The sequence below is a fragment of the Leopardus geoffroyi genome, chromosome B4, assembly GCF_018350155.1.
Source record: "Leopardus geoffroyi isolate Oge1 chromosome B4, O.geoffroyi_Oge1_pat1.0, whole genome shotgun sequence".
Taxonomy (NCBI): domain Eukaryota; kingdom Metazoa; phylum Chordata; class Mammalia; order Carnivora; family Felidae; genus Leopardus; species Leopardus geoffroyi.
Window position 1 is genome coordinate 84,669,609 of NC_059341.1, and position 24,979 is coordinate 84,694,587.

General features: G+C 54.5%; 1 protein-coding gene across 1 annotated transcript; it reads right to left on the reverse strand.

Moving 5' to 3' along the window:
- Window positions 1-382: 382 nt before the first annotated feature.
- On the reverse strand, window positions 383-24,548 carry CTDSP2 (CTD small phosphatase 2). The gene is made up of 8 exons (XM_045464875.1): window positions 23,931-24,548; window positions 9,946-10,094; window positions 8,032-8,070; window positions 7,515-7,616; window positions 6,859-6,915; window positions 4,772-4,864; window positions 4,430-4,615; window positions 383-4,230 (listed from the first exon to the last, which is right to left on the reverse strand). The coding sequence occupies exons 1-8, from the start codon at window positions 23,992-23,994 to the stop codon at window positions 4,105-4,107; spliced, it is 816 nt and encodes a 271-aa protein (XP_045320831.1). The 5' UTR covers window positions 23,995-24,548; the 3' UTR covers window positions 383-4,104.
- Between the last annotated feature and the right edge of the window lie 431 nt (window positions 24,549-24,979).

Here is a 24,979-nt window from a genome sequence, read left to right on the forward strand (position 1 = left end):
GCCAAGAACCATGCTGGACTCCCAAGTTCTAGGGATCCCGCTTTGGGAGCATCAGTAAGTAAAGTGGGAGAGTGATGACTCCCAGTCCCTCGGGGCTTCCGGTTCGCCCTCAGAAGTCAATAGGACACCAAGTGTATGATTATTAAGCACCTGGATGGCAATGGAGTTGGTTCCAAACAGGGGCCAAGAAAGAACTAATGCAGCCCGACTTCTGTAACCTTGAGCAGAAGCCCAGTGCTGAGTCTGCAGCTGGTCTCCCAGCCGGAGGCAGCCGCTTGGCCAGCCTGGGTGCGCCAGCTTCGTCGTGACAGAAGGGGCTGCAAGGCAAGACGAGTGTGCCTGCTAAGTGCCCAAATGAATAACAGCAAGGTCAAGAAGCAGCTCCCATTCCTGGATGGGTTTTTTAAAACCCGCTTTTATTAATTAATTGTAAGTAATACAAATATTCCAAAAATATAAACAGACACTTAATGGCGTCCTACATTTCAAGTTTTTGAATACAACAAATTTATCAAACCATGAATCTGTAAGCAAGGTAGTCAGAGTCCCATAGCCCAGTCACAGTGGGAAGCAGACGCCCTGCCCTCCAAATGGCATCTTGAGGGGGAAAGTGGCATGACCTGGAATGTGTCAAACTTAGGATACTATACGCAAAGCTCAAGGGGCCCAAAGAGGGTCTGCTCTGGGGCCGACCCCTACGGCGGGCACGGGACAGTGGGTCAGACCTCCGCCTTCCCTCCCCTGCTCGAATGCAAATATTTATTGGCATTTTAAAAAAGAAAAAGATAAAACGAACTCCATTTTACAAAAAATGACTGAGGAACAAGAGTGGTAACCGATTGAAGACCTGAAGGGGGAAATAGGCTTACCTTCCACAGACACTTGGCCTGGCTGGGAATGGGAGGGAGGACAGCCTTCCCTGGGGGCTGCCCTACTGAAGGAGGCCTCAGGAACAGGGTAGGGGGAGCAGATTTAAATGGGATCCATTTCCCAGGGAATGACTGCCTTTCTACACTTCCCGTGCTTTTAGCACAAAGATGCTTCTGGGCCACTGTTTATAGAGGTGAGTTTATACATTTACAAAATGGTCAAAATCTTTGGGAGGCAGGAGGAACTAAACGGAAGGTCCCAGGTTAACTGAAGGCAAATGTACTCAACCTCTCTATAGTAAGGGACCCCTGGGCCTACAGAGCGTCCCCTCTACAATGTGCAGAGTGACAACTCTTACCTTGACCGTTTCCAGACTGGTCCTGTGTCCAAAGCTCCCCCTATGAGAGGGACACGAACATCAGGCTTTTGATTTAGAAGCCCAATCAGAGAGACACAGTGTGTCCCTGAAGAGGCACCTTAAAGAACTGACCCTGGCAGTTGGGCAGGTTCCTGGCATGGCTTGGACGGGGGCTGACCAGGCACAGCGGCCGACTGCCTCCTGAAGACAGTCTCGGACAGGAAGGGCTGCTGGGAAGCCCCAGAACACATCCTGGGCTGAACTGGCTCCCTCCCAATCCTGCCCTCCTCCAAAACGGAGTCTGGCCTGATTCCTCTACGGAGCGAGTTTTGCAATCATCACTTGCCCCTAACACACTGTGGAACTGGAAGCCAGACAGCAAAGGACTTCAGGTTGGCTCTGGTCCACACGGACGGACCCTGTTTAGGCTTATTTGGCTAAGCTGCTTCTCTGCAGACGGCAGGAGAAAGGGGACAGTGGGAATCTGGTATTTCTGTTGAGGAACTGCAGGTGGGCGGGGCTTCACATAGAAGCAGCAGGGACACCCCTCACCAAGCTAACCAGGGGCTCTGGTCATGAGTCACACTCGGGGCATTTGGATAGGCCTGGTAGGAAAGGGGGAGGCACAGGCTCTTCCTTCACCTGGAGAAACATGGAGACCCAAAGGAGGGCAGAGAGGGACCTAAGAACTGGATCAGCTTAGAGCCTCTTATTGCTTAGTCAGAAAAGCTTGGCTGGGCCCAGATGGCAGATGTGGCCCAGGGTCTAACACTTAGGGTGGGGCTTGGGAGAGACACCCCAAGGCATTAGGGTAGAGGCCGAGCCAGGGCCTTAGAATCAGAAGCTCCCATCTTCCTTCAGGAGGTACCCCTCCCTGGCTAGCACCGGAGCCCTCTTCCCCTGCTTGCAGGACCCCGGGGGCCCCGGAGAAGGATACTGGCGGAAAGGGCCACATGAGCTTTGGGGACCTCTGTTCCACTTCTGTGACACCAAAGGGAAAGACCAGGCCCTTTGGCCTCGGGACGAGGAGGGGAGGTGGTAACACACAATGCTGGAGAAAGACGCTCGTCACCCCAGTGCCACTCAGGACACCAAGCTGCTGCCCTACCGCCCGCTTTGCTCAAAACTCATCAATTCCTCAGGCCGGACCCAGTGTGGATCCAGTGTGGACACTGCAAAGGGTAACAGGGCTAGGAGTCCTGAGTGGGGGGGGGGGGGAGGGGCGGGGTGGTGTCCTCACACCTGAAGCAGCTCACAAAGGCTCTGTGACACCTGCCTCCAGGGAAAACAGAACTGGGGAGGGGAGAGGAACTCCCTCCTGCCCTAGAAGGAGAAGGGAGGGGAGGCCGTGATTAAGGCAGTGATGCTGAGGTGGGGCTCAGCTCCTGAGGGGAACCCCTCGTGCTCCCAATTCCAGCAGTACTTCCTTCCCCTTCTGTTTTCCATCCTCAGGAAACTTCCATTTTGTGGCTATTTTTTGTCTTTTAAAGCATTCACTACTGAGAAAGTCTGAAAGCCGGGGGGGGGGGGGCGGGGGAGGAGGGGGGGGAGCAAAGTGCAGGTGTGTCAAGGGCTCACTCACACCTGATGCGAGAGGCAAGCGGCACGTGCATTATGCTGGCAAATGAAATGACGACAACGCCCGTTCCCCTCAGCCCAGGGAAAGCAGGAGTGCCTCTGAGGCCCCGGAGGAAAAAAAGCAACAGCCAGGAGGGAGGAAGACAGGAGTGGACGGAGAGAGGCACAGGCCAGGCCCAGGGGAAGACACAACGGGAAAGAGCCCTGCCCAAGAAGTAGGAGGGGCCGGGCGGGGAGCGCCCTTCCCGGACTTTGGAACACAAGCCCTCGCACCAGCACCAGCAGAGAATCCCTGAAGTACAGACTTAGGGACGCAGTCCCATACTCAGCTGATCTACAAGCCAAGGGGACACACACATTCATGCTTGGGGGGGGGGGGGGTCTTCCTCCTCCCTGCACCCCCAGAGCCTCCCACATTCATCACAGGCCCAGGGCTGCAGCTCTGTCAGAAACAAAACAGGCCCAACACTCCATGTTTAGAAAGAGAATTTTAAAACAGAGTCGAAAGAACGGAAATCAGTTATCTGTCCTCTTCCAGGGCAGGGAGAAGACCTCCTTCCCCACAGGTTCAAGACTATGGCTGGGTGGTGAGGAAGGCAGGCCCGGAGCCCGAGCCTTGGGGAGACACAGAAAGGGCCCGTGCCAGGCACTTGGCTGGAGGCGAGCGCAGCCCTCGGACCACAGGACGTGATGGCCACTGGGGCTACTGGTTCTGGAAACAAGCTTTCATCTTTCCAGAAACGTTGTCTTTCTGTATGCAGAAAGCTGGCTGGAGAAAGGTTTCAGAAAGGTGTGTGCCTGGGACACCCGACGGCAGCCTTGGACTCCCTTTCTCCTTGGCACGAGCCTTACAACACTGAGGAAAGGCGCTGGGTTTGGCAGCAAAAGCCTTCAATCGTCTTCATCCCTATCGAGCTCAGCGACTCCCAGGGTGACCGGACAGGAGACAGACTAACTCCGGGAGTCTTCATCTTTCAGTTTCTCCCTCAACATGAAACACTTATATCCCAGGGCCGCAGTTCAAGGGGAGACACACATATACACACAGACACACACAGACACAGACATACACACACTCACATCTGGGAGCCCAACTCAGGGAGCAGGCAGCTCTAGGTGCCGTCGGTCTGGGACGTGCCCGCCTGGCATCTATCCTGTTCTAAAGCTCTTTCCAACCACTTCTATTCCCAGGCCCCGTTTGGTGAGATGCTCCAGCTTCCGCTCTGTCAGGCTGGTCATAAAGGCACAGTGTAGGAAAGTCCCCTACTGGGATGGCCATTGCTCGGAAGCAGGGAAGGCTAAGGGGCCCGCAGCTGCCCGAGGCTGGTGTAGACATCCTCTGCTCCGCTCAACTCCTCAAAGATTGGGATTAGGTTCAGCAACTCAGTGTCTGCCATGTCATCAAACCAAGACTGCACGGGCACCTAGGGCAGGGAAGAGGCAGCGTAAATCTCCTGCCAGTTCCTCCCTCCCTTGCCCCAAAGCCCCAGGAAGCTGGCTGGGTACACCTGGGTGCCATGCTCCTCTGGAGAAGCCCGGGCTTCTGATGCCCACTCCCTCTCCCCTCTGCCCGGGACTGGGGCTCCCCAGTCCCTGCGGTGTGGCTGTGTCCGGACCACTCACTGCGTTTTCTGGGTGGAAGATGTAAGAAGCAGGAGAGTTGTCCAGAATGAGGGTTTTCCTCAGATCCCTCCCCAGGCGGCTGAGGTCCTTGACATAGCAGCCTTGGTGGAACACACAGGACTCCCGGAACAGGCGGGCCCGGAACACCCCGCACCTGTCCAGCAGGTCCGTCACTGGGTCGGCATACTAGAAGAGAAGGTGCTTTTACTCAGATGCAGTCCTGGCTCCCCCCGCCCCCACCACCGTGGCTTCCCGTGGCCCAGCAAGGGGCTGTGGGACGCCCCCGCCCTGCGGCTGCCACAGCCGCTCTTGGCGCCTGACTTCCCTCCCGCCCTCAGGTACCTTGGCCAGGCTGGCAGTGAAGAGAACACATTCAAAGAGCTCCCCCATTCGTCTCAGGAACTCATCCACGTAAGGCCTCTTGAGCACATACACCTGAGGAAAAGCGGAGAGGCTTGTTGGAGGCAGCCCCGTGAGGGTGAAGCACTGCTCATCCGTCAGCGTCACCACGTCCACAAAGACCGGCAGGCAGGTTCACACCATTCCTGGTCCGGCCCCTCCGCCCCAACCTCTGGGGCCACCTGGCTGGAAACCTTCTGCCCACCCCCCCACCCCCACAAGGGCACTGTTATCACCTCCTCACCCGGCTTCTGCGGGCTTAGCGGCCCAACCTTGACCCAGCTCAGGAAGAAATGCACGCGCCTCTGTCCCAGAAGCCATCTCTGTTTCGGGCGGCGAACCATCAGCTGCCTCCAGAAACAAGTAATCAAGAATAGGCCTCACAGACGGAAACAGCCTATCCTGGATTACTTGAATCCAGCCACAGCCTCTGTGGGAGCTTCCTGTCCTTGGCTCTGGCGGGACACTCTGTCCAGGTCACCATCACGCGAGCCTTGGTGGAAACCAAGGCTGAAACCACACGCCCTCCCACAGCTTCTCTGAAATGCACCAGGGAGAAGGGACTTCTCTCCGTCAGTGACCAGGTCAGATGCTCTGCATCTTGCTCAAGCCCCACACCTGTCTGTGCTTGCTCCAGCCAGCCGCCCCGAACGCTCATGCCCACCTTTCACCATCTTGCACGTTTCGGCCTGAAAGGCTCATGGGCCACATGTACCTCATCGCTCTGCATCTACCGCTTCCCTGCCTCCGGGATCTCCCTCTCCCCTAGCCTCGATGCTACCAGAACCATTCCTTCAATGCTCTTGTTATCCACGGCACTCCCTGCCCAACGAGCACGTGCCTGCCATGACTCTACCTCCTTGGAGGTGGCCTGAACCGGCCACTGACTCACCACACCGCTGGTGGCTTTGCCACAGGAACCCTCGGCTCCGAGCAGCCACAACTAGGTTTCCCTGGATTTGCCGTTTCTTCAACCTTCAACAAGTCCCTCCCTCTTCCTGGCTGTTTATCAAGCCTGGCATCCCCTTGCCCCTCTTCTGCAGGTAGCCATGCGCCAATTTTAATCTCAGCTGTTTTTCACGATTCATGCTGCTCCTTGTTAATCAGGAGTTCACAGTGCGTATCTGCCCGTTTGCAAATATGTCTCTGTGGGTTTTGTACATCTCCACATGTGCAAATGGACTGTAAAGAGTAGCTGGGCAGAGGCTGACCAGTCCAAGGGCAGAGGTGGTGTTAGGGATGAAAGCCTCTAAGGGACAGAGGACAGTGGTGACTTGGCAGGGAAGCCTCAATCCCCTCCTTCTCTACACATAAGTCTTCTATCTGACCAGGCCATGTGAGCAGGTATCAGGGCAACCCGGGTGTTGTTCCTGGTGCTTCCTGACGCTCAAGCAGACCTTCTGGGCAAGCATTTGGAGTAAATGCTTTTTCGCTATCAACACCTCATGATCCTGGACTGAGCAGGCTATGCAGGGCCAGAGCCTAAGCTTACTTGGATTTAAGTGCTCTTTGAATAACATTTACCGGGAGAGAATCCAGTGTAGGGACCCAAGGGGAGGGGGAGTAGAAAAGCTTCACAGAGGGAAGTGTAGAAGCCAGGGCTGGGGAGGAAGAAATTCCTTAGCCAGGAGGAGTGGGTGGGCCCGGGGAGAATAGGAAATAGCTAGTACTGGCTTCCTTGCCTGTTAACAGGCAGAGACACCACCTCTTCAGGATTAGAGGAAGTATCCTCGTTTAATAGCACTGGCCACATTGGCCAGGAGGTGGTATTCAGTAGATCACAGCTATTACTATTATTAAATGATACTTTAATTTTAAACAGCTTGGCTTCAAAGCAAAAAAAGATGACAGCTGGATGGGGATGGATGAGAAGCAGATTTTTTTTTTTTAAGATCAGAAAGCCTGGAGTGTGAGAGGTTCCGATACAGAAAGGGGGCTGAAGATGCAGGAGAGGGACCAGTGACAGAGCACACCAGAGGGGTGGAGGCCCCGAGGCCTCTAGGCTGGCTGTGGCCTGGCAGGCAACTCACCTGGTGAGTGGTCCCCTCAATCTCGACAGGCACTATGAAATCGGCGTTGTTGATTGGCTGGAAAGCAGAAAAGTTAATGAGGTCAGCATGGTAGGAAGGAGACAAAAAGCCTCGGCCACACCCCCACACGCGTGAGCACACGGTCCCTGCCACAGCACCACTGCACTGTCCCCTGGGAGGGGCGGGGAGAAACAGGTCTCAGAGACTCCAGGAAGCTCCTCCCACCACCCTACTAAGAAGCACGCACAGTATCCCCTCCAGGTTTTCCTTACTGCCACCACCCCCAATTTTACCAGAGCTGACAGAATTTCAGGACCTTCTTCAGTTAACGAACATCCTGACAAAATGGAGGGGGGCAAGGTCCGAAGCTGATTCAAACCCTCTTATATAGGCCTGCCCTGTACAGAGCCCTGGTGGTTCTCTGGGCTGTGTGACAGACAAAGCCCGTTGGCAGTGACTGGATGGAGCAGGGATTCCTATTCAACATTCTTCCGTGTGGCCCCCAAATATGTGTGATGCCAGTGTGGCCAAAATGGCAGAGCCCCCATCCCCCACCCAGCTCCCCTGACTCATCAACTTTATGCTGCCTCCGAGCACCTTCAGTTAGGCAAGACAGCCCGAGATGGGCATAGGGAGGACTCCAGATACGGAGTTACCTTAAAGGAGCTATGCACAAGGGTTTCATCCAAGTCGATGACCACGCAGATCCTTCCTTGATCCTCCTCTGTCACCTCTGGGAGCAGGCAGGTCCCCGGGATCTGAAACCAGAGCCAGGCTGCCGAGGTCTGCCACCAGGAAAGCCCAAGTGTTCTTTTCAGCAGAACTCTGGGAAGAACCAGGCTCATCGAGAACACAGAAGACCCCCGAGTTCGACCCAGAAGAGGTGCCGTTTGAAGGCCAAGAAGCACACAAAGATGGAGTTGGCTCGTCGGCTCCAGCCTCCCACTGGACTATGGAATGATCTGGACACTGAGATGCAGGCCAGGGCGGCTGTGGGACAGATGTCAGCTGTCCCCCCCAAAAGCTAATGTCTTTGCAGAGTGGGCCCTCAGCAATATCTGGGACAAATGGCTTCCCGGGGTGGGGCCAGCCAGGCACTGAGGAATAACGGCGTCACCCAATGTGATCACAGGGTCTGGGGCTTTTGGGCATGTACCTGTCAGATTCTCATACCTGATAAAACTGGTACTGGAGACAGTGGAGCAGATCCGACTGTGGGAGGAAAGGAAGCAGTCAGTACCGACCGGCCAATGCCGTCCTACCTGAAGCCCACTGCTTCTGCCTCAGGCCTGGTGGGTAAAATTCTCCCCAAGTTCCCAGCCCCTGGAACGTAGGGCATAACAAAAGTGACTTTTCTTTCCTTCCCTTTCCATTTATTCTGAGAGAACAAGCGTGTGCACGAGTAGGGGGAGGGGCAGAGAGAGAATCTTAAGCAGACTCTGCGCCCAGCACAGAGTCCTACCGGGGGCTCAGTCTCCCAACGGTGAGATCATGACCTGAGCCGAAATTAAGAGTCAGACGCTTGACCCACTGAGCCACCCAGGCGCACCTCTTTTTTTTTTTTTTTTTTTTTTTTTAAAGTAAGCTCTATACCCAACGTGGGGCTCGAATTCATGACCCTGAGGTCAAGAGTCACATGCTCTGCCACTAAGTCAGGTGCCCCAAAAGTGACTTTTCTTAAGAGCTGCACAGGAAAGGGGAAAGGCCAGAGCTGCCTTTCAACATCAGGTCTGATGAAGGATGGAGAAGGCAGTGTCTCAGTTGGACAAACCGAGGGACGGGGAACTCAGTGGCTGATGCAGGCACACGGGAATCAGACACAACCAAAATCGGAACTCCTCACTGTGGTGGTTCAGCGTCTTTGTGAGTCCTGGAACCCAGGCTTCTCTTTGAGAACATGTGTTTTCTATACTCTCTTCTGGGGGTGACACACGGTGCGGGGAGGGCGCCGAGCCCCTAGGATACATCAAGTATGCCAACGTGAGCCCACACTGTGGGTCCTGAAACGTGAGGGGGGGTGGAGTACAGAAAGGTCAGAAAGGCTTCCCTGGCCTTTTGCTAATAATAGAGATGTTGTTAGGACTGTAAAACGTGATACCTTGAGGAAACATTAAAATCCTAGCATTTAGAAAAAATTCACATTGGCATTTTAGTGTATTTCCTTCAAGTCTGTTTTAGCAGCCCTTCCCCCCATAATATGTAATTTCACATTCTGCTTTTAGACTTAATGTTGCGACTCAATACTTTTCCGTGTTACTGTGAACTTTGTAAGAATCAATTGCTAAGTAATACTGTCACGTTGCACTTTATTTAAGTGTACTTCCACCTACTGAGTAATGCACTGATGCATGTCCTCAGCCTGGTTTTGAGAGAGGAACCGGACAGCTAGACCTTGCTTATTTCGGAAAGAAGTAACCAATGGCATTGGGGGCAGATGGGTTTTTGGTCAGGGCTGTGCCCACCCGTGAAATGCCAGACATACCTTCTGCTCACTGGGAGGCTCAAAGACACCCATAAATTTCCCAATGTCCCCCCAAGACAGGTGAGAGTGCTGGAGTGTGGCAGAATTTCAATTCCTTGGTTCCTGGGGAAGTCAAGTAACTTGGAAGACAGCTTTGCATAGTAAACAACAACAACAAACACAGGTGTCACAGCCAGAGAGATGGGGGCTTGCACTCTGATACTACTTACTATTTATTAACCACTAACTGTTCAGGGGCAACACAGACCCTCTGGATCTCTGTTTCCAGGTGTGTAAGTGGAAAGAGCCTGTGACCCTCCCTGCCGAGCTGCCGGTTGCACCACATGAGACAGTATATGCAAAGCGCCTTGTATGGTTCCTGGAACATGGGAGGATCTGGACCAGAGGGGCTCTCAGAAACCACAGGGATATCTGCATGGCCCACATCGCAAATGGGAGCCAGGAGAAAGAAAATGGGCCACTCTAGGAAAGCCAGAGGAGGGGCCTCTGAGCCAGAGGTCTTTTGAGACTTCAGGGAGGACTACCTTTGCCCACATGCCACGGCTGCAGGGGCCCCCACTAGCAGTCCCCTTCTTGCTGGCGTCCTGCCACCCTGATCTAGCTACCTTAGCAATGGTGTTGGCTTCCTCCTTGTATGCGGAGAGCTCAGTGGAGGAGCTGGACTGGCCAACATGCTGGGCGCGAAAACAGCAGAAAAAGGCCTTGAAGATGTTCCGTCCACGAGGTTTCTTAGGAGATGACTTGGAGACCAGGCCTAGGGCAGAGGGAACGATGAGGCATTAGCTACTGGGTGACTCTGTCCACAGGTGGCCCCGTGCCCGTATCCCCTTCCAGTCCGGAAGCCCCACCAGGGCACAAGCCATGTGCTGGGCAGATCACCAAATACAGTCAACACTGAAACACACACACTTATTCTGACGGTTCTCTAAAGCAGAGGCAGCAGGAATCCCCACTCTCTGGTTTAGGAAATGAGCTGCAGAGGATTCGGTCTTCACTCCCTGGTCGGGAGGGGCACCAGGTATCGAGTCCAGGTGTCTTGCACTCTGGAAGCGGCACACTGAAGGAACCCTCAGAAGTAAAATTCACCAGCGCAAAAAATCCTCCTCGACCAACCCCAGTTCACAGAACTAGCCTTGTGTAGAACTCCCTTCTACACAAGGGAGAAACCTAGGCCCCTACAAGTCAGTGGAGCTGTGGTTCTGTTCAGGGTCAGCTTCCCTAGAAGCTGGGTCAGTGGCGGCAGGACTGAGGCCAGACTGGAAACAACAGGCTAGAAAACAGAACAGCTGCAGCCCAAGGAAGAAGCTGTGCTCCTCCTTCACTGCCCCAGCCACTGTCCCTGCTGCTCTCCCCTCAAAGGCACGAGGCCTGATCCGTAAGCACAGGCACGCTGACCCCTGGGAAACACACCTGGTGTCGCGTTCTAAGCTAAAGGCCTTGCTTCTAGACCAGAGCTGCCCCGTCAGTCTTGCCTTGTAACTCAGGCTTTGGATATACAAAGCCATGTTAACAGGACACTCAGCAAGGCAGCCCCAGAAAAGCCAAGCTGATACAAAAAGCTATGGATATTACAGGATCAACCAGAAATGGACTTCAGGGTATCTTTCCAGTGCCTCTTGCTTTTACAGGAACTGTTCTGGCAACTGTTCAGCAAGTGTAGGAAGACACGGTGGGTCCTGTGGCCAGGAGGTGGCGCCACATAACTGCTGCCAGACCGGTCCCCAGCCACAGGTCTCCACCTAGGCGGGAGGGGCTGAGGATTAAACCCAGCCCACTTCACCATAAAGCATGGGGCAAACTACAGTGCAGGAAACAAAATGAATCTGGAAACGCTTGTCTTTGTGGGGGGTTAAAAAGGCAAACAGAATGTGGCACCAAGGACAACCCTCCTCTGGCTGTTCCCTTTATGAAGGGAAGGGGGAGGCAAGCAGGTGGGGCCCACCCCAAAGCAAGGTAGGGGTTAGTCGTCAGAGCACAGAGGCCCTTGCAAAGAGGCGGTGGGACAGCCATTTAATACCCAGTTGCGGCCGCCTGGAACCCGGCAGAGGAGAGAAAACCAAACTCTATTCCCCATGACCCAGGGTGAGGAAATGGCCGCTGAACAGCAGTCAGTCAAGTGGCAGCCAGCACTGCCCCGGCCAACCTACTCCCTCCGACTCAACAGAAGCTGAGGGCTTCCTGCAAGTGCAGGCTGGCATCTCTGCCCTTCAGAGCTCGCTCTCCCTCCCTGGGTGAGGCCAGACCCCCTGACACTGGTATGATCATTAGAAACCTTCCAGTAAGTGATCAGGCCTCCCTGGCAATTCGCCTACATACCGGGGGATCACTCTTGAGCTCTTGGCCCCAGTGGAAAAAGCAAGATTTCCAGGGACTGGGGATTCTGTGATAAAAGGAAGAAGTTGCACTGGGGCCCCCTCACCACGCCCCCACCAAGGCCCCTGTATCAAAGAGACAAACCTCAGAGCAGAGCCCAGTACTAAAGAGCAGGATGCGCGGCTCCTTGGACTTTTTCCTACTCTTAATAATCTATGCAGGAATCAGAGGGCAAGGGCGGCTTCTCCACCTGCCTGTATGGCCCACATTCAATTCCGAGCCCGGGGACTCCAGCAGACGCTGACACAAAGCTCCAAGACCAAAGCTGAACCATCACTTTTCCTTTGGTTTATGGTTTCTTCACGCAGAACCACATTCAGAGGCTTAACCCGGGCACGGAGCCTTTCTTAAAAGGCCACACAGCCCGAGCCTTTCCTGAAGAGAGGCCGTCAAGAACGCAGTCAGCATCTTAGTGACAGACGATGTGAAGGCTGAGTAATCTTAAGAGGCAGGGGGGTGAAAGGGGCAGCTGGCTGGGGCCACAGAGAGGCCTGGCCGGTGCCCACTGCGGGAGGCCCAACAGGCAGAGGCGCTTGGGCCTTAGACGCAGAGCTTGGTGGGGTGGGGGGCAGGGCTCCTCAGCTTCATCTGGACTCAGCAGGGGATGAAGGTCTTCTCAAAAACACAATGTGACCAGGCAGCCCCTGGGCCTCAGGGACCACAAATGCCTTGACCTCGGGGGCAGCCGCCTGGAGCAGAGCACAGAGCTGTGGCGCCTGGGGAGGGTATCCCAGGCCCACAGCAGCAAGGTCAATACCCCGCATGCCCCTCTGTTGGGGCCCTACTTCCCTCAATCCTTCTCCAGGCTGTCTGTCCTCCTTATATTTACCAACACTGCCTCCGAGAATCTATCAGGGCCTCTTTAGCCTCCCCTCAACATGGCTGCCTCCTGATGGGGCCTGTAATGGCCTTGGCCGAGAGCATTCACCAGCCTCTGGAGCTCTGCACAGCAGGTACTCAGTAACTGTGACTGGCTCAACGAACAACTGCGGGAACTCCAGGGCCCTGGGTGTCACTACTACGGAGCCCGGCCCCGTGGAAGCCTTCGCTGGTTTGCAACAACCCGGAAGACTTAGAAACAGAAAAGCATTCTCTATGTGAGGACAGTGAGGCAGGCACTGGAGGAGCGGAGCACCTGAGGCAATCCTGTTCGTCGTTCCGTGCCTTAGTCATGTTTACCACGAACTGATGACGTGCCAGCCCTCTCTTAGGACACTTGACACCATTACTTCATTTAATCCTCACTACAAACCCATTTGTAGGCACTAATGCCCCGTTTTACAGAAGCAAGACTGAAGCAGAGAGGTTAAGCAACTATTCCAGGTTACACAGGTAGTATGAGAGCAGAGCCATTGAACCTAGATCTGCTAACCCAGAGCCAGAGCTCTTACCCACTACCCCACAGGGCCCCTGACAGGGGGCATTGTGTACATTTATTCATATGACAGCAGGGACGCTTGTTTGTTCTACTCCTCTCTAGGCTAGGATGGTAAAGGATTAGTTTGGGGCCCACCCCCCTCCTTCACTGTCCTCTTGGGCAGGCCATGAAAGGTGCAAGGCTCTGGGATTCCACCCCAGGGCTCGCTTCACCCCCATCCCAGTCCTGCACCTGCTCTGACAGATACCTCTGGGAAATCAAGAGGACAATGGCGGAGGGAGAAGGGTAAGGGCTGGAGACAGGGCCTCTGGCCCGAGACCTGCTTTGTTCAGTGGGTTTAAGGGTAAGGGGGAACACTCATCAGAGTGGGATCTGAAACTTATGTCAGAGTCTTTCAGAGGCTCCTTTCAGCCGGCACTCAGTATTATGCCCCTGACGGCCAGGGGCCCCTAAACCCCCTCCCGGGGCCGGGAACATGGGGCACGAGAGGACTTCCAGGTCCCTGGGGATTTCATTGCACACGGTCTCCCAAACAGGGAGGGCAGGATTCCAGGGGGTGCCATGGAGCCCCATAACTAGCTGCTCTCCCTCGTTCATTCCTCCTGCTACCTGCTTTGTGGACACCCAGCCTTCCTCTCCTGCCCGGCCACTGACCCGCATCTGCTCTCCCTGCTCCAAACATCTGGTGTGGGCCTGAGCGTCAGAGAGGACCAGCACAGACCTAATGAGGGGACCTCTGGCTTAAGAAGAAAGCGAGCAGGTGGCTGAGAACAGGGAAGCCAAGCCACTCTTCCAGTTCATTGGTGCAAGGCTTCCTGCCAAGGCAGGGTGTGAAGAGAAGGTGGGGTATGGCAGGGACCCCCACTCCGAGTATCGCCTGGGCTGGAGGCCAGACCCTGCCAGTTACTGACTCTGACGTACAGCCTCTTTGACCCTCGGTTTCCTCATCCACTACCTGGGATAACACCAAGACCTCCCTCCTGAGTGAAGGGAGAAACAAATCCTGCCCTTCGCACGGCAACGTGCCGCGCAAACTCTACAACTCAATGCTGTGCTCGTTTTAATCATCTAAAGGGAGATGACCACTAGTGAGCAACACTGTGACCTCACTGCGGGAGACCGACAACAGGGGACCAGGGGCCCTCCCGCTCCCAGCATGTGGCTGAAGCTCCACAGATTTGTGAGCGAGGTGCCAAAGGACTCTGATCATGAGCAGGTTTCACGAAGTCTAAACAGCCCCTACCTTCTTCCAAATCCACTACAAAAGTTGTTTCCCAGCTTGCAAACACCCTGGCTAATATTCTACAAATAACAGGAAAGCAGGTGAGGCTGCTCCACTTGAAATAAACAGTGCCCTCTCTCCGTCTGTCTACCACCGCTGCCCCCAAGAAGCACCAGATGGGGACGCTATTTGCCTCTGCCTCTTAAGAAGCTTGTGCGTGTACAGGTCTGCGCACACACACACGCACACGCACACACACACGCACGCACGCACACACACACACACAGATGAAGATTGGCTTTGCCAGGACAACACTATTTATAACCCTCTTCTGAAGGTCAGGTTCAGGTATCACCGTTGCCAACAACACAGCTTCGTGTCCCAGCAAAGGAACTCCTCACACATCCGCCTAGGAGTCGGCAGAAGGCAAGCTCTCAGGCAATCGGGTTTTAACAAGCCCATTCACGTAGAAGGATGCTTTCTTGGTTCCCTCAGAAGTACTTCCTTCCCCACCATTTCCCATCCCCCCATAAGCAAAGGATTTAGTCTGGCTATCACTATAAAATGGCCTCTCTGAGGGGCCTCCCTCCCCTTAGCTATTGGAGGAAGGAGAGTATTTGGAGCATTTCCGGCCCTTCTTGGCCAGCTGCCTGGGCCCTGCAGCCAAGACACGTCTGATTGGGGCTCCCCATGGAGAGGAGTCCTCCCAGGTCCACAGCAAGGGGCTCCTGGGCCTTGGCTGGGGATAGGCCCTGAAGTGCCAGGTGGACGGAAGGGCTCCTTGGACCAGCAGGTGAGTCGGCAGGGGAACAAGAGGCTGAGAGATGCCTAGACATCCCCCACACAGAAAAGACTGGAAACAATGGGGAGGGTATACCAGTTTTCACAATGTCAATTGCTGACACTGTTTTCTGCAGGTGACAAGGCAGGCAGGGCTTCACGCAGCTCAGCACCAGCTCCCGAAGTTCCAAAGAGCAGCTGTGACTGTGATGGCACGGACTTTTAAAAGTAGTTTTAAGGGCACCTGGGTGGCTCAGTCAGTTAAGTGTCTGACTTCAGCTCAGGTCGTGATCTTGCGGTCTGTGGGTTCAAGCCCCGCGTCGGGCTCTGTGCTGACAGCTCAGAGCCTGGAGCCTGTTTCAGATTCTGTGTCTCCCTCTCTCTGACCCTCCCCCATTCATGCTCTGTCTCTCTCTGTCTCAAAAATAAATAAAGGCTAAAAAAAAAATTAAAAAAAAAAAAAAAAAAGTAGTTTTAGCCAGGCTCTTTAGCTCACACCAGCATGTTCTATGCTGGTGCCCTCCCTGCCCTCCCACATCCAGGTTGATTTATTCATGTGGTGTCTCTGTTAGTCCCCTTCTCTGAACGGGACAGCTCCTTGTATCTCCGTTTCTTCTAAGAAAGAAGAGCTTTTTTCAGTCCCGGGTCTTTAATGCCACCTGTAGGGTGGGGGTCACAGGTCACTAGCTATTCACCTCCTGCCCTTCCCCCTGCCTCTTCCCCCCCAAAAATCTGGTCAACGATCTCAACACAGGGCCTCAATTTTAGGGACCTCCCTCAAGAAAGACCGTCTTGGGAGCAGAGGATTCCTGGTAACTTCTCAAACATGATCAAGATATTCTATCAAGCAACCTTTATACAAGTCATGGCCAAGACACCCACCTAGGCAGCTCTAACATACTTTAAAACCACACTGGGGTGGGGCTGGGGTTCCCAGAAGCAGCAGCAGGTCCTGGACTAGGGCCGAAGAAGCCGTTTCCTCACATAGGTGTCAGCGGAAGGCTCAGCCCCCAGCCGCACACCAGAGGGCTCTCAGTGGACAAGCAAGCGATGGCCCACAGTGGCAGCGGAGACAGACAAGAGATACCATCCGGGAGAACCCAGAGAGCTAGATTCTGCCCCTGCCTCTGCCGGAGGCCTCGCCCCACGCACACCAACTAGGGCAGAGATGTCATCGTGGGGGCCTGGAAACCACCCTTGCCCACCTTGAGCCTCTCTCTCCCCGTGGAGGTGCTGAGCAGGCCCCTGCGGGAGGCTGGGAAGCTAAGAGAAATCTGCCTAGCAGGACAGAAACACCTTGGTGGCTGTTTCAGCCCTGGTCTTGGCTCTCTGGCCAACTCCTGGAATGCTGGATTTGGTGGAAGGCCCCGAAGAACCCGGTGCCTCTTTCCCCCCCAGCTCCGTAAGCCCGCTTTCCGTGACATACGCATGAGCAAGACGAAGAGCAGTGAAGGCAAAGATAAAACGAGGGACCCTCAACCACCTCTCCTCCGACGGGTGAAAAAGACAGTGGTTACCCAAAGGGCCACGGACTTGGGTTTACATCCTGGCTCTACCACATATAAGGTATGTGGCCTTGGGCCTCAGTCTCTTCATCTGTAGATGGGAACCAACTACCTATTCCACCGAGCTGTGAGAATTATAAGGAGCCTGGGGTGTGGCCTGGCTCTAGTGTCAGCTGCTAGTCGTTCAGGGTAAGGCACTTTCATATCCTAATCTCGATCTCAAAATGTTCCCACTGACACAGACCATAGAGATTTCTTCTCATCCCAGAGGTCACACAGAGGTAGTGAGAGGGCCAAGCCTGGGAAGTGACCTTCCAGGGGACTCCACAAAAACCAATCAGTCGCTCTCTCTCTCTCACATACACACACACACACTCACTCACTGAGGTTGACCAACCAGTTCCTTCCTTCTTCTAGTCGCCTGGCCTCTGCAGAAAGACTGGAAGGAGTCTGCCAGGGAAGGACTGCCAGGGAGTCTGTCCGCCTCCAGGGAAACTCACCTGCTCCTACCACACCCCTCCGCTTCACCTGGGATCAGCCAACCGGTATAGGTGTGTCCAACTGAGAAAGCACTGAGCTAGAAGTCAAGAAACCCCGCCCCACTTCGGCTTCTCAACCAGCTTTATGGTCTTGCCTGAGGCGCAACCTCTCTGTGGCTCAGTTTCCTCACAGGTCAATGGGAAAAGGTCGACACTACAGGGTCCCTTACAAGGTGGCTTCAGATTACCTGAAGCTTGTGCTTTTAGAAAGTGGAATGCACAATGCAAATAAATGAGAGGCAGTGCAGGTCATGGTTAAGGCTTGACTCTGGAGTCAGGGTCCTGGCTGACACTCACTAGCCGTGTGTCCTTGGACAAGGTGCTTCAGCTCTCAGTGGAGTTTTCCTCATCTGTGAAGTAGAGATAATTCCCATCTCTCATCTCCCAAGTCATTGTGAGGATTAAATGAGATGCTAGATATAAAAAACCAGGAACAGTGTCTGGTCCATGGTAAGTGCTCTATAAATCTCATCTGGGATCATTACTCTGTCCGTTCACACTCAGAAAACTTTAGGATTCCCCTTTATGAGCCACCGGATCTTTAACAAACAGCAAAACTGGATCCCTCCGGGGGACTCTTCCTGCTCAGGGCTAAGCAGGCAGTTGGGGCCATTGCTGTGTTTACCTGGCTCTTCTCCAGGGACACTTGTCAGAATCATAGGGAGCATTTGGAACACACACATGCCTGGCCCACCTGCTCATGCTCTGATTCGGCAGGACCCAGGTGGGGTCTATATTTTTAGTAAGTGTCACAGGAGATCCTGATGTGTGTCCCTGGCTGAGGGACAATACCTAAAGGTTGCCAGTGGTCCTTGACTAACCCTTCCAGGACTGGAGGATGATTCAGCCAGCGGCCCCTTGGTCCCTCTTCCCACCATGTCTCACTGGCTCAGTGTCTCTGCTATCTCAGAGGACTTGTACCAGCGGGGTCTGGTTTTCCTCTCTAGGAGTACTTGCTCTATCACGGAGTCAAAAAGCCTGCTATCTCTTTTTGCAGACCCCTGTTCCTGTGAAGGAGGGGCCCCAACCCCATTCTGCTATGGAAACAGAGGAGCTGGGACTCACCACACTGGGAAGGCGCTCCCACAGCCTGTGTTGTGCCATTTGAGCCTTCCCATGAATCTGCCTGGCTCTCACTGGGAATGGGGCTACACTTGTTCCCTGAGAACGGTGCAGGTGGGGAAGAGCAAATTCTACAGGATGCAAAAGCTATTCGTTCCTCAAGAAACGAGAGTAGGTATAGAGTAAAGACAGAGTATGAGCAAAGTCTCAATTTTAGGGGGCAAAAGAAGGACTCGGGGCACCTGGAAAGGGAAGGCAACTGTCAGGAGATGTACTCAGAGATCAGGTTCAGGGCTGACCCCTAGAAGAGGTGACCAATAAAACAGGACATACACACCTACTGCCTAGAGGGAGGCTGGGTGCTCCCTGGAGTACTCATTCTGTAATAACAGACCTGATGCAGGCACACAGACCTGGAAGGGCTGGGCCCTTTGCTGGACAAAGAAACTCTGTTCTAGTTGGTTTCTGGTCCAGAGAGGCTTCTAGTTCTAAGTCAATGTCTCCACTTTGATTTCTACTGGTTCCTTCATAAGAGTTGCACGTTAATAAGCTCATCTATAGTTCCCAGTTGGGAACTATGCCTCCATTTCAGAAGAGGGAGGGAATTATGTCAGGGCCACACCCAATCCCATGACCCCAAGACAAGTGAGTTAATTCTGTGCTTTGCGAGCAGGCTGGCCTGAGATAGGATGAAAAGCAGTTTAAGGCTGCTTTTTGTGCTTTCTCAATGCTGTACCCCCAAACCACAGCAGCAAAGACACAGCTTAAGAGCATCTATTTCTTTCCGAAATCCCAGTTTTTATTTCTCTCCTTGTTACTAGAATTCCCTAAAAGAAATGTGAATCTCACTGCGTCCATTAACCCTCCTACAACGCAGCACAGAGTTGTCCTAAGTGTTGATTATATCCATTTCTGAGAGGCTGAGCAACTGCTCAGAAGGCTTGGACTTCAGAAACTCTTCACAGGAGGGGCATGGCTCCCTGGCCTCCCATCCCCAGATGCCCAGACGCCAGGCAGAGCGGCAGATGCCCTAAGGCACACGCTACTCACATTAGTGCAGATAAAATCCCATTCCAAGTCACACAGGCACAAAGAAGGGGTCTATGCAGCAAGGCTGTTTGCAAGCCTCAGAGGTTGATTCTTCCAGAAGGCCCAAGCCCCCACATCAGTGTCCCCTCTGACCCCCAGCCACCTGTCTTTAACAATAAAACCCACATGACCCTGTGCTGTTTGCACTCTGTCCTTGGGGGAATGGGAGGAGGAATGAGTAGTGGTCTGGCTGTGTAAAAAAGAAGGACATTAATGTTTATCAATCATCTCCTAAGTACTAGGTATTACAGAAGTATAAATATCAATATTCCTATTTCACAGATAAGTCACTCAGAACACTAAAGTGATTTGTTAAGTCTCACTGTGAATAAGAAAAGCAGGGATGTGCACCCAGGCCTGAAGCAAGGAACTCTGCTTCTGGAACAATTCTTTTTTTTTTAATTAAAAAAAAAAATGTTTGTTTATTCTTGACATCGAGAGTGTGTGAGAGCAGGGGAGGGGCAGACAGAGAGGCAGACACAGAGTCTGAAGCAGGCTCCAGGCTCTGAGCTGTCAGCACAGAGCCCAACGCAGGGCTCAAACCCACTAACTGTGAGATCATGACCTGAACTGAAGTTGGACGCTTAGCCAACTGAGCCACCCAGGCGCCCCAACAATTCTTTGAAGTAACAATGAACACCTTGCTGCCCCTGCCCTCCACCCCTTCCCATTTCACCCAACACAACAAGCAAACTTCCCAAGATGGGAATAAAAGACGCTATTCCTAAATGACCCAAAAGTTAGCAGGAAGAAAGCTGACGAGGAAGAGGCAGGAATATATATTTGCATATAGATATGTATACTTTTGCATATTGTCTGTCTTTCCTTTTCCTTTTTTATAAATACTGCTATTATTTAATTCTCCACCGAGGGGCTGGGAGCATCAATCCACCTTGGCTAGAAACGTGACTTCTACAGTATTCACCATCTTGACAAAGCCCACGATCATAAAAGATGTGGCCGTTCCCACAGAGGACGAAACAGCATCTCCACTGCCAGTTTCAGTAAGACCCCTATAGCGGAGAAGGGAGGAGACAGAAACACCACCACCCGTGCCATCTCTGAAGGGTGTTTCACAGCAATTCCGAAGTCCTTCTCCACAGAGAGCTATGCCAGTCAAAAGCAGCAGCAGAATGGCAAACTCCCAGCCTCAGGATGTTAAAAATTTACAAACTTGGTTGCGGAGTTAGCAGCACTCTCCCGGGCTATTCCAGAGGGAACAAACACAATCTTTAAGTCACCACACAGGCCCCTATCCCACTCCAAGATGGAGGAAAAACTCCAAAGGAGACTTGCAGGGAGCCTCAAAGAGGCCAAGACTGAGAGTGGATGGGGACACATGCACCCCGGACCCACAAAGAGCAAACTGAGGAAGAAAGCCCCAACAACATTTGTTCTGAGCTTTTCAAGTGAAGGGCCTGCCTCCGACATGAGAAGCGTTTGAGCTTTTTCATGAGAGAATAGGGCAGAATTTCCTCCTTATGGGGAGAAAGCAGGAGATAGAAAAATGTGCCACCGTCCTGATTCTGGGGGATGGTCAGCTACCAGAACCTGTGCAGTTTCTCATGTGAGAAGACAATCCCCACACTCTCCCTGAGAGGAAGGGTCATTAGGTCTCATGGAAAACAAAAAAAGGACCTGATTCCCCCCTGCCACCCCCCCCAACTGTGGGTCACTTTGAGCCCTGGAAGAGGCTGCCTCCACTCCCTCCTCTTACACGGAGAGGTGACAAGTTTGGTCCTGTTTCCTGGGCTTTTCCCCCATCTAACTCTAAAACCCCATGGCACAACCTCCCAGCAGCGGGGCCTGCACTCTCGTATGGGGCTGTAATAAATGGCTGTTCTCTGGCCAAACTGGTATTAACTTTTCCTTTTTACTTTTGATGTTACACACAACCCTGTCCTTGCTGAACCAGGAAGCCATTTCACCCATCTGGCTGGGAAGATGATCCAATTTTGGTCCTTTTATCATCAATGCTTTCAGTAACTTTTTTCTACTTCCCTTGCTGTAATTACTTTTGAATCATCAACACACCCAGCCAGCCCTAAAGCTCCAAGAACAGAATGCTAAAAAGGAAAAACACACACACACACACACAAACCTAAAATCCTGTAATGGCAAACAACCTCACTAAAAAGCCACCCAAGCTGAGAGCAATTTAGTTTTCTCCTAGAAATTTACTTATTAATAAACTGCATCACACCCCCTCCCCTTTTTTTCAAAGGAGGCAGGAGGGCACAGAGACGGGATGCTGGCAGAAAAGGGGCAAGGAACTCATAAAGGAGAGAATTAAAACATCTTCTCCCCACCCCCACTTAAAAAAAAAAGGGGGGATGCAGGATTTGTAAATAAGGAGAGACTCAGAAAGTTGGCTTGCTGGTTGCTGGGTGCCCAGGCAGCCCAGGAAAATAGTATGTCTTCTCTGGAATGCAGTCCAATTACATGGAGAAAGACCCATGGTTGCTGGCTTGGGAATTCAGATTCCTCCAGGGATAAGTCTGAAGGACAAACCACACACAAAAAGGAAAACAAAAAACGTAACTCCAAGAAAATCCAACCAACATCAGCAACCCAACACTGTACAGAAGCCAGCTGCTCCGCTTCCTGCTGTCATCTATTCTGTTCCCCAACACAGGCCCTTGTGGCTGAAACGGCCAGCTGATATGTAAGATGCCCCTTCAGCAGTCCTGCTCTGTCTCACTCCTGGTGTGATTCCCTCACCAGGAAGGCACCCTCTAGAGCCTCTGCAAGAGGAGGACCAGAGCAGGGAAGCACAGGGTGGTTCTTCCCAAGTGTCATTAACACAGAAGGATTCCTATGGAATCCTTCCACGCCTAAGCTCTTCACTTATGGCTACCTCCTGGGATGAGACTGGGACCAGGCAGGAGTCAAGTTCTCAACCCAGAAAGCCTCCGCTCTTCAGGCCTCAGCACAGCTGGGCGGCCAGCAGAGGTGAAGTTGCCCCTGGGATCACACAGCCTAGTTAGTGATGCAGCCAGGAGAGCAGGGCAGAGGGAGGCAGGGGTTTTTCTGGGGTTGGGATCTGAACAGGCAAAGCGCTCCCCCTCCCCAGGGCAAACTTAATTTAAAGAAGGCCAGAAATTCAGGAAGCACACAGTGCCCCCTCCCCAATCCCTTCCACTCCAGGAAATAGGGAAAGGCTGACACTAGCAGCCCTTGCCCCTAGGCAAGTTAGGGGAGCTCCTTTGGACTGTGAACCCCAGGAATAAGTGACCTGCTGACTAATGTTTCCAAATAGGGGGGATGTGGGCGACACCGAGGCACCACAGCTGGCCACCCACCAGGGTCTAGGCCTGGATATGTTCAATTGCAGTACTGGCCCTGCATGTCCTGTTCTGGGGGGGTCGGAGGAAGGGCAGGAACGCTTCAGATTTGGTACCAAGAGCGTGCTTTCCCCAGTCTCAGGGCCAGGTGGCCTCAGTCCGGGAAGTTCTCCAGAAAAAAACAAAAACAAAAAAACCCACAAAAAAACAAACACCCCAAAAAACCGACGCTAGTCCTTACTCCTGGCAGAAATTCTGTCCACTATTTTAGACACATTCCTCAAGGCTCCAGGAGGAACGTGGGGGAGGGGAAAAAGAGTTTCGGGGCTTCCAGTCACCGAACTAAGAGATTCCACCCTCGGGCCCGACCTTTCCCCGCCCTCGGGAGAGGCCGAGGCCTTACCCAGCTCCGATCGCCAAGACCACCCCAGAGAGGGCCCGCGACCCCCTCGCGTCTGCACCTGACCCTCAGGAAGGCGGGGGCCGCGAGCTGCTGCCCACGGAGAACTCGCACTTTTTCGCTGCGCGATTCAGAAACACGCCGGGTCTGATGCCATCCGGCGAATTATGTAACCAGGGACACCGCTCCCGGGCTAAACAAACGCGGCTCTGTGTGTGCAGCGGCGGCCCCGGGGAAGCGCACCGGGGCAGGGAGGGGCTCTGGCCGGGCCTCGGGGTCGGGCTCGTAGGCTCAGCAAACGCGGCAGGAGGCAGCCCAGCCGGAGCGCCGCGCCGCCGAGGTCCCGGGCCCAGCGCAGGGCCGCGGGCGGGCCAGTAGGTCCCACAGGCTCGGCCCCTCCCCCACCGCGGCCGCCCCCGCCCCCAGGCGGTGAACTTGGTCCCAAGTCCCGCAGGACGCCGTCACCGCCCGCGGCCACCGCGACCTCGGCCTTAGGGAGCCGCTGGGAAGTGCTGGACTCCAGTTCCGGCTCCATTCCAGCTCGGGACCCCTCCGTCCCCCTTCCCACCCCTCTCCCCGCCGTTCTGGGGCGGCTACGCGCCGTCGTGCGGGAAAGTGACGACCCCACCTCCCAACTCAGGAGGGGACGGACGCTGGTGACTCGCGCTTCGAGCGCTACTCCTCAGTCTCTCTATACGGGGGGAGGGGGTGCAGGACGGGGTGACAGCTGCGCGGATGACGCCCCTCCCCCTCGGGCGCCGGGAGCCCGGGCCCCGCACCGCCCCCATGGGGGTCTGAGTGCGGACAGAGACGCGGGGGCGGATGGACTAGGGAGTCTCGTCGGAATCTAAGGCTCTGATCCCCGGGAGGTCAGGGGCCGGGACTCGGGTTCGGGGCTTGTGCTACCCCCCCACCCGCCCGGGGGCGACGCAAAGTTTTGGGAAGTTGCTGCCCCTACCTTGCTTGGTGAGCACCAGGGCGTCTTCCCTCCGCGCCTGGGTGATGATGGAGCCGTGTTCCATCTAACAATCCCGCGGGCCCGGGCTGGCTGGGCGGGAGGACCGGCGGGCGCGCAGGCTGGGCTGGGCTGGGGGGCCTGGGCGGGGGCCCGCTCCGGCTCCGGCTCCCGAGACTCGGACTCCCACAGCTGTTCACATCCCTGCTCTCGTTCCCTCCCTGGGCCGGGAAGGGAGGCGGCCTGTACGGAGGGCGGGCGGCCCGGGCAGCGGCTCCCCGGTTGCCCCCGGCCCCGATCCCCCGGCAGCAGCTCCGGGCTCCTCAGTTTGGGTCCAACATGGAGAATCCGGAGCGAAAACAAGAGGAGGAAATGGGACACGGGGCGGTTTCCAGGCTCCCCCCTCCCCTCCGTACTCCGGATAAACAACCCGCGGCTGCAGCGCCCACCCCCGCGCGCCTCCTGGCTCCGGACCCGGCCTCTCCACGGCCGGCCAGTGCCTGCCGCTCCGGAGCACCGTCCTAGGCCCCAGGCCCCTTCACCTGTGAGCTGCTGGGGCTGCGGAATATCCGGAGCTTTGCTATTTTGTTACGGAAAAAGCGAATCCCCGAGGGGGGTGGGGTGGCGGGCGGGCAGGCTGGCGGGGGAGACTTGAAACCGCTCCGGCGCTCCAATTGGCCCTCTTGGAGAAAAGGGGCGTGGCCCCTCCTTACTATGCGGTGCGAGGACCCAACAACATTCCAGTCGTTGCGGCCACGCCCCCGGGCCACTCCCCCCCTCGCCCCGCTGCGGCCTCCCAGTCTCCTCGGCCACACCCCCTTCCCAACTACTTAAAAGGACACTCCAAAGCTCACGTTTCCCTACTCGGTGCTTGTGTGTTCACGTCTGTGCATCTCTTCTCGGGTAACCAGGGCAAGCCGCGAAGCCTAACCCAGGTTGGGTCAGGATGGGAGGGTTGGGGGCAGTTTTCTTACTTCCTGCTTGGCCCTCGAATCGTGAACCCCCAGTTTCACAAAAAAGAGTACAACCATTGAATCCCGAAAGGGATGTGT

Bases quoted from the DNA above. Each gene is read 5' to 3' on its own strand.
- CTDSP2 (XM_045464875.1), bottom strand. From the start codon at position 23,994: ATGGAACACGGCTCCATCATCACCCAGGCGCGGAGGGAAGACGCCCTG. The intron at 8,071-9,945 runs GTAGCTAGATCA...TTCCTCCCACAG, and splicing joins AAGCCAACACCATTGCTAAG to TCGGATCTGCTCCACTGTCT. The intron at 7,617-8,031 runs GTATGAGAATCT...CTCTGGTTTCAG, and splicing joins TCCAGTACCAGTTTTATCAG to ATCCCGGGGACCTGCCTGCT.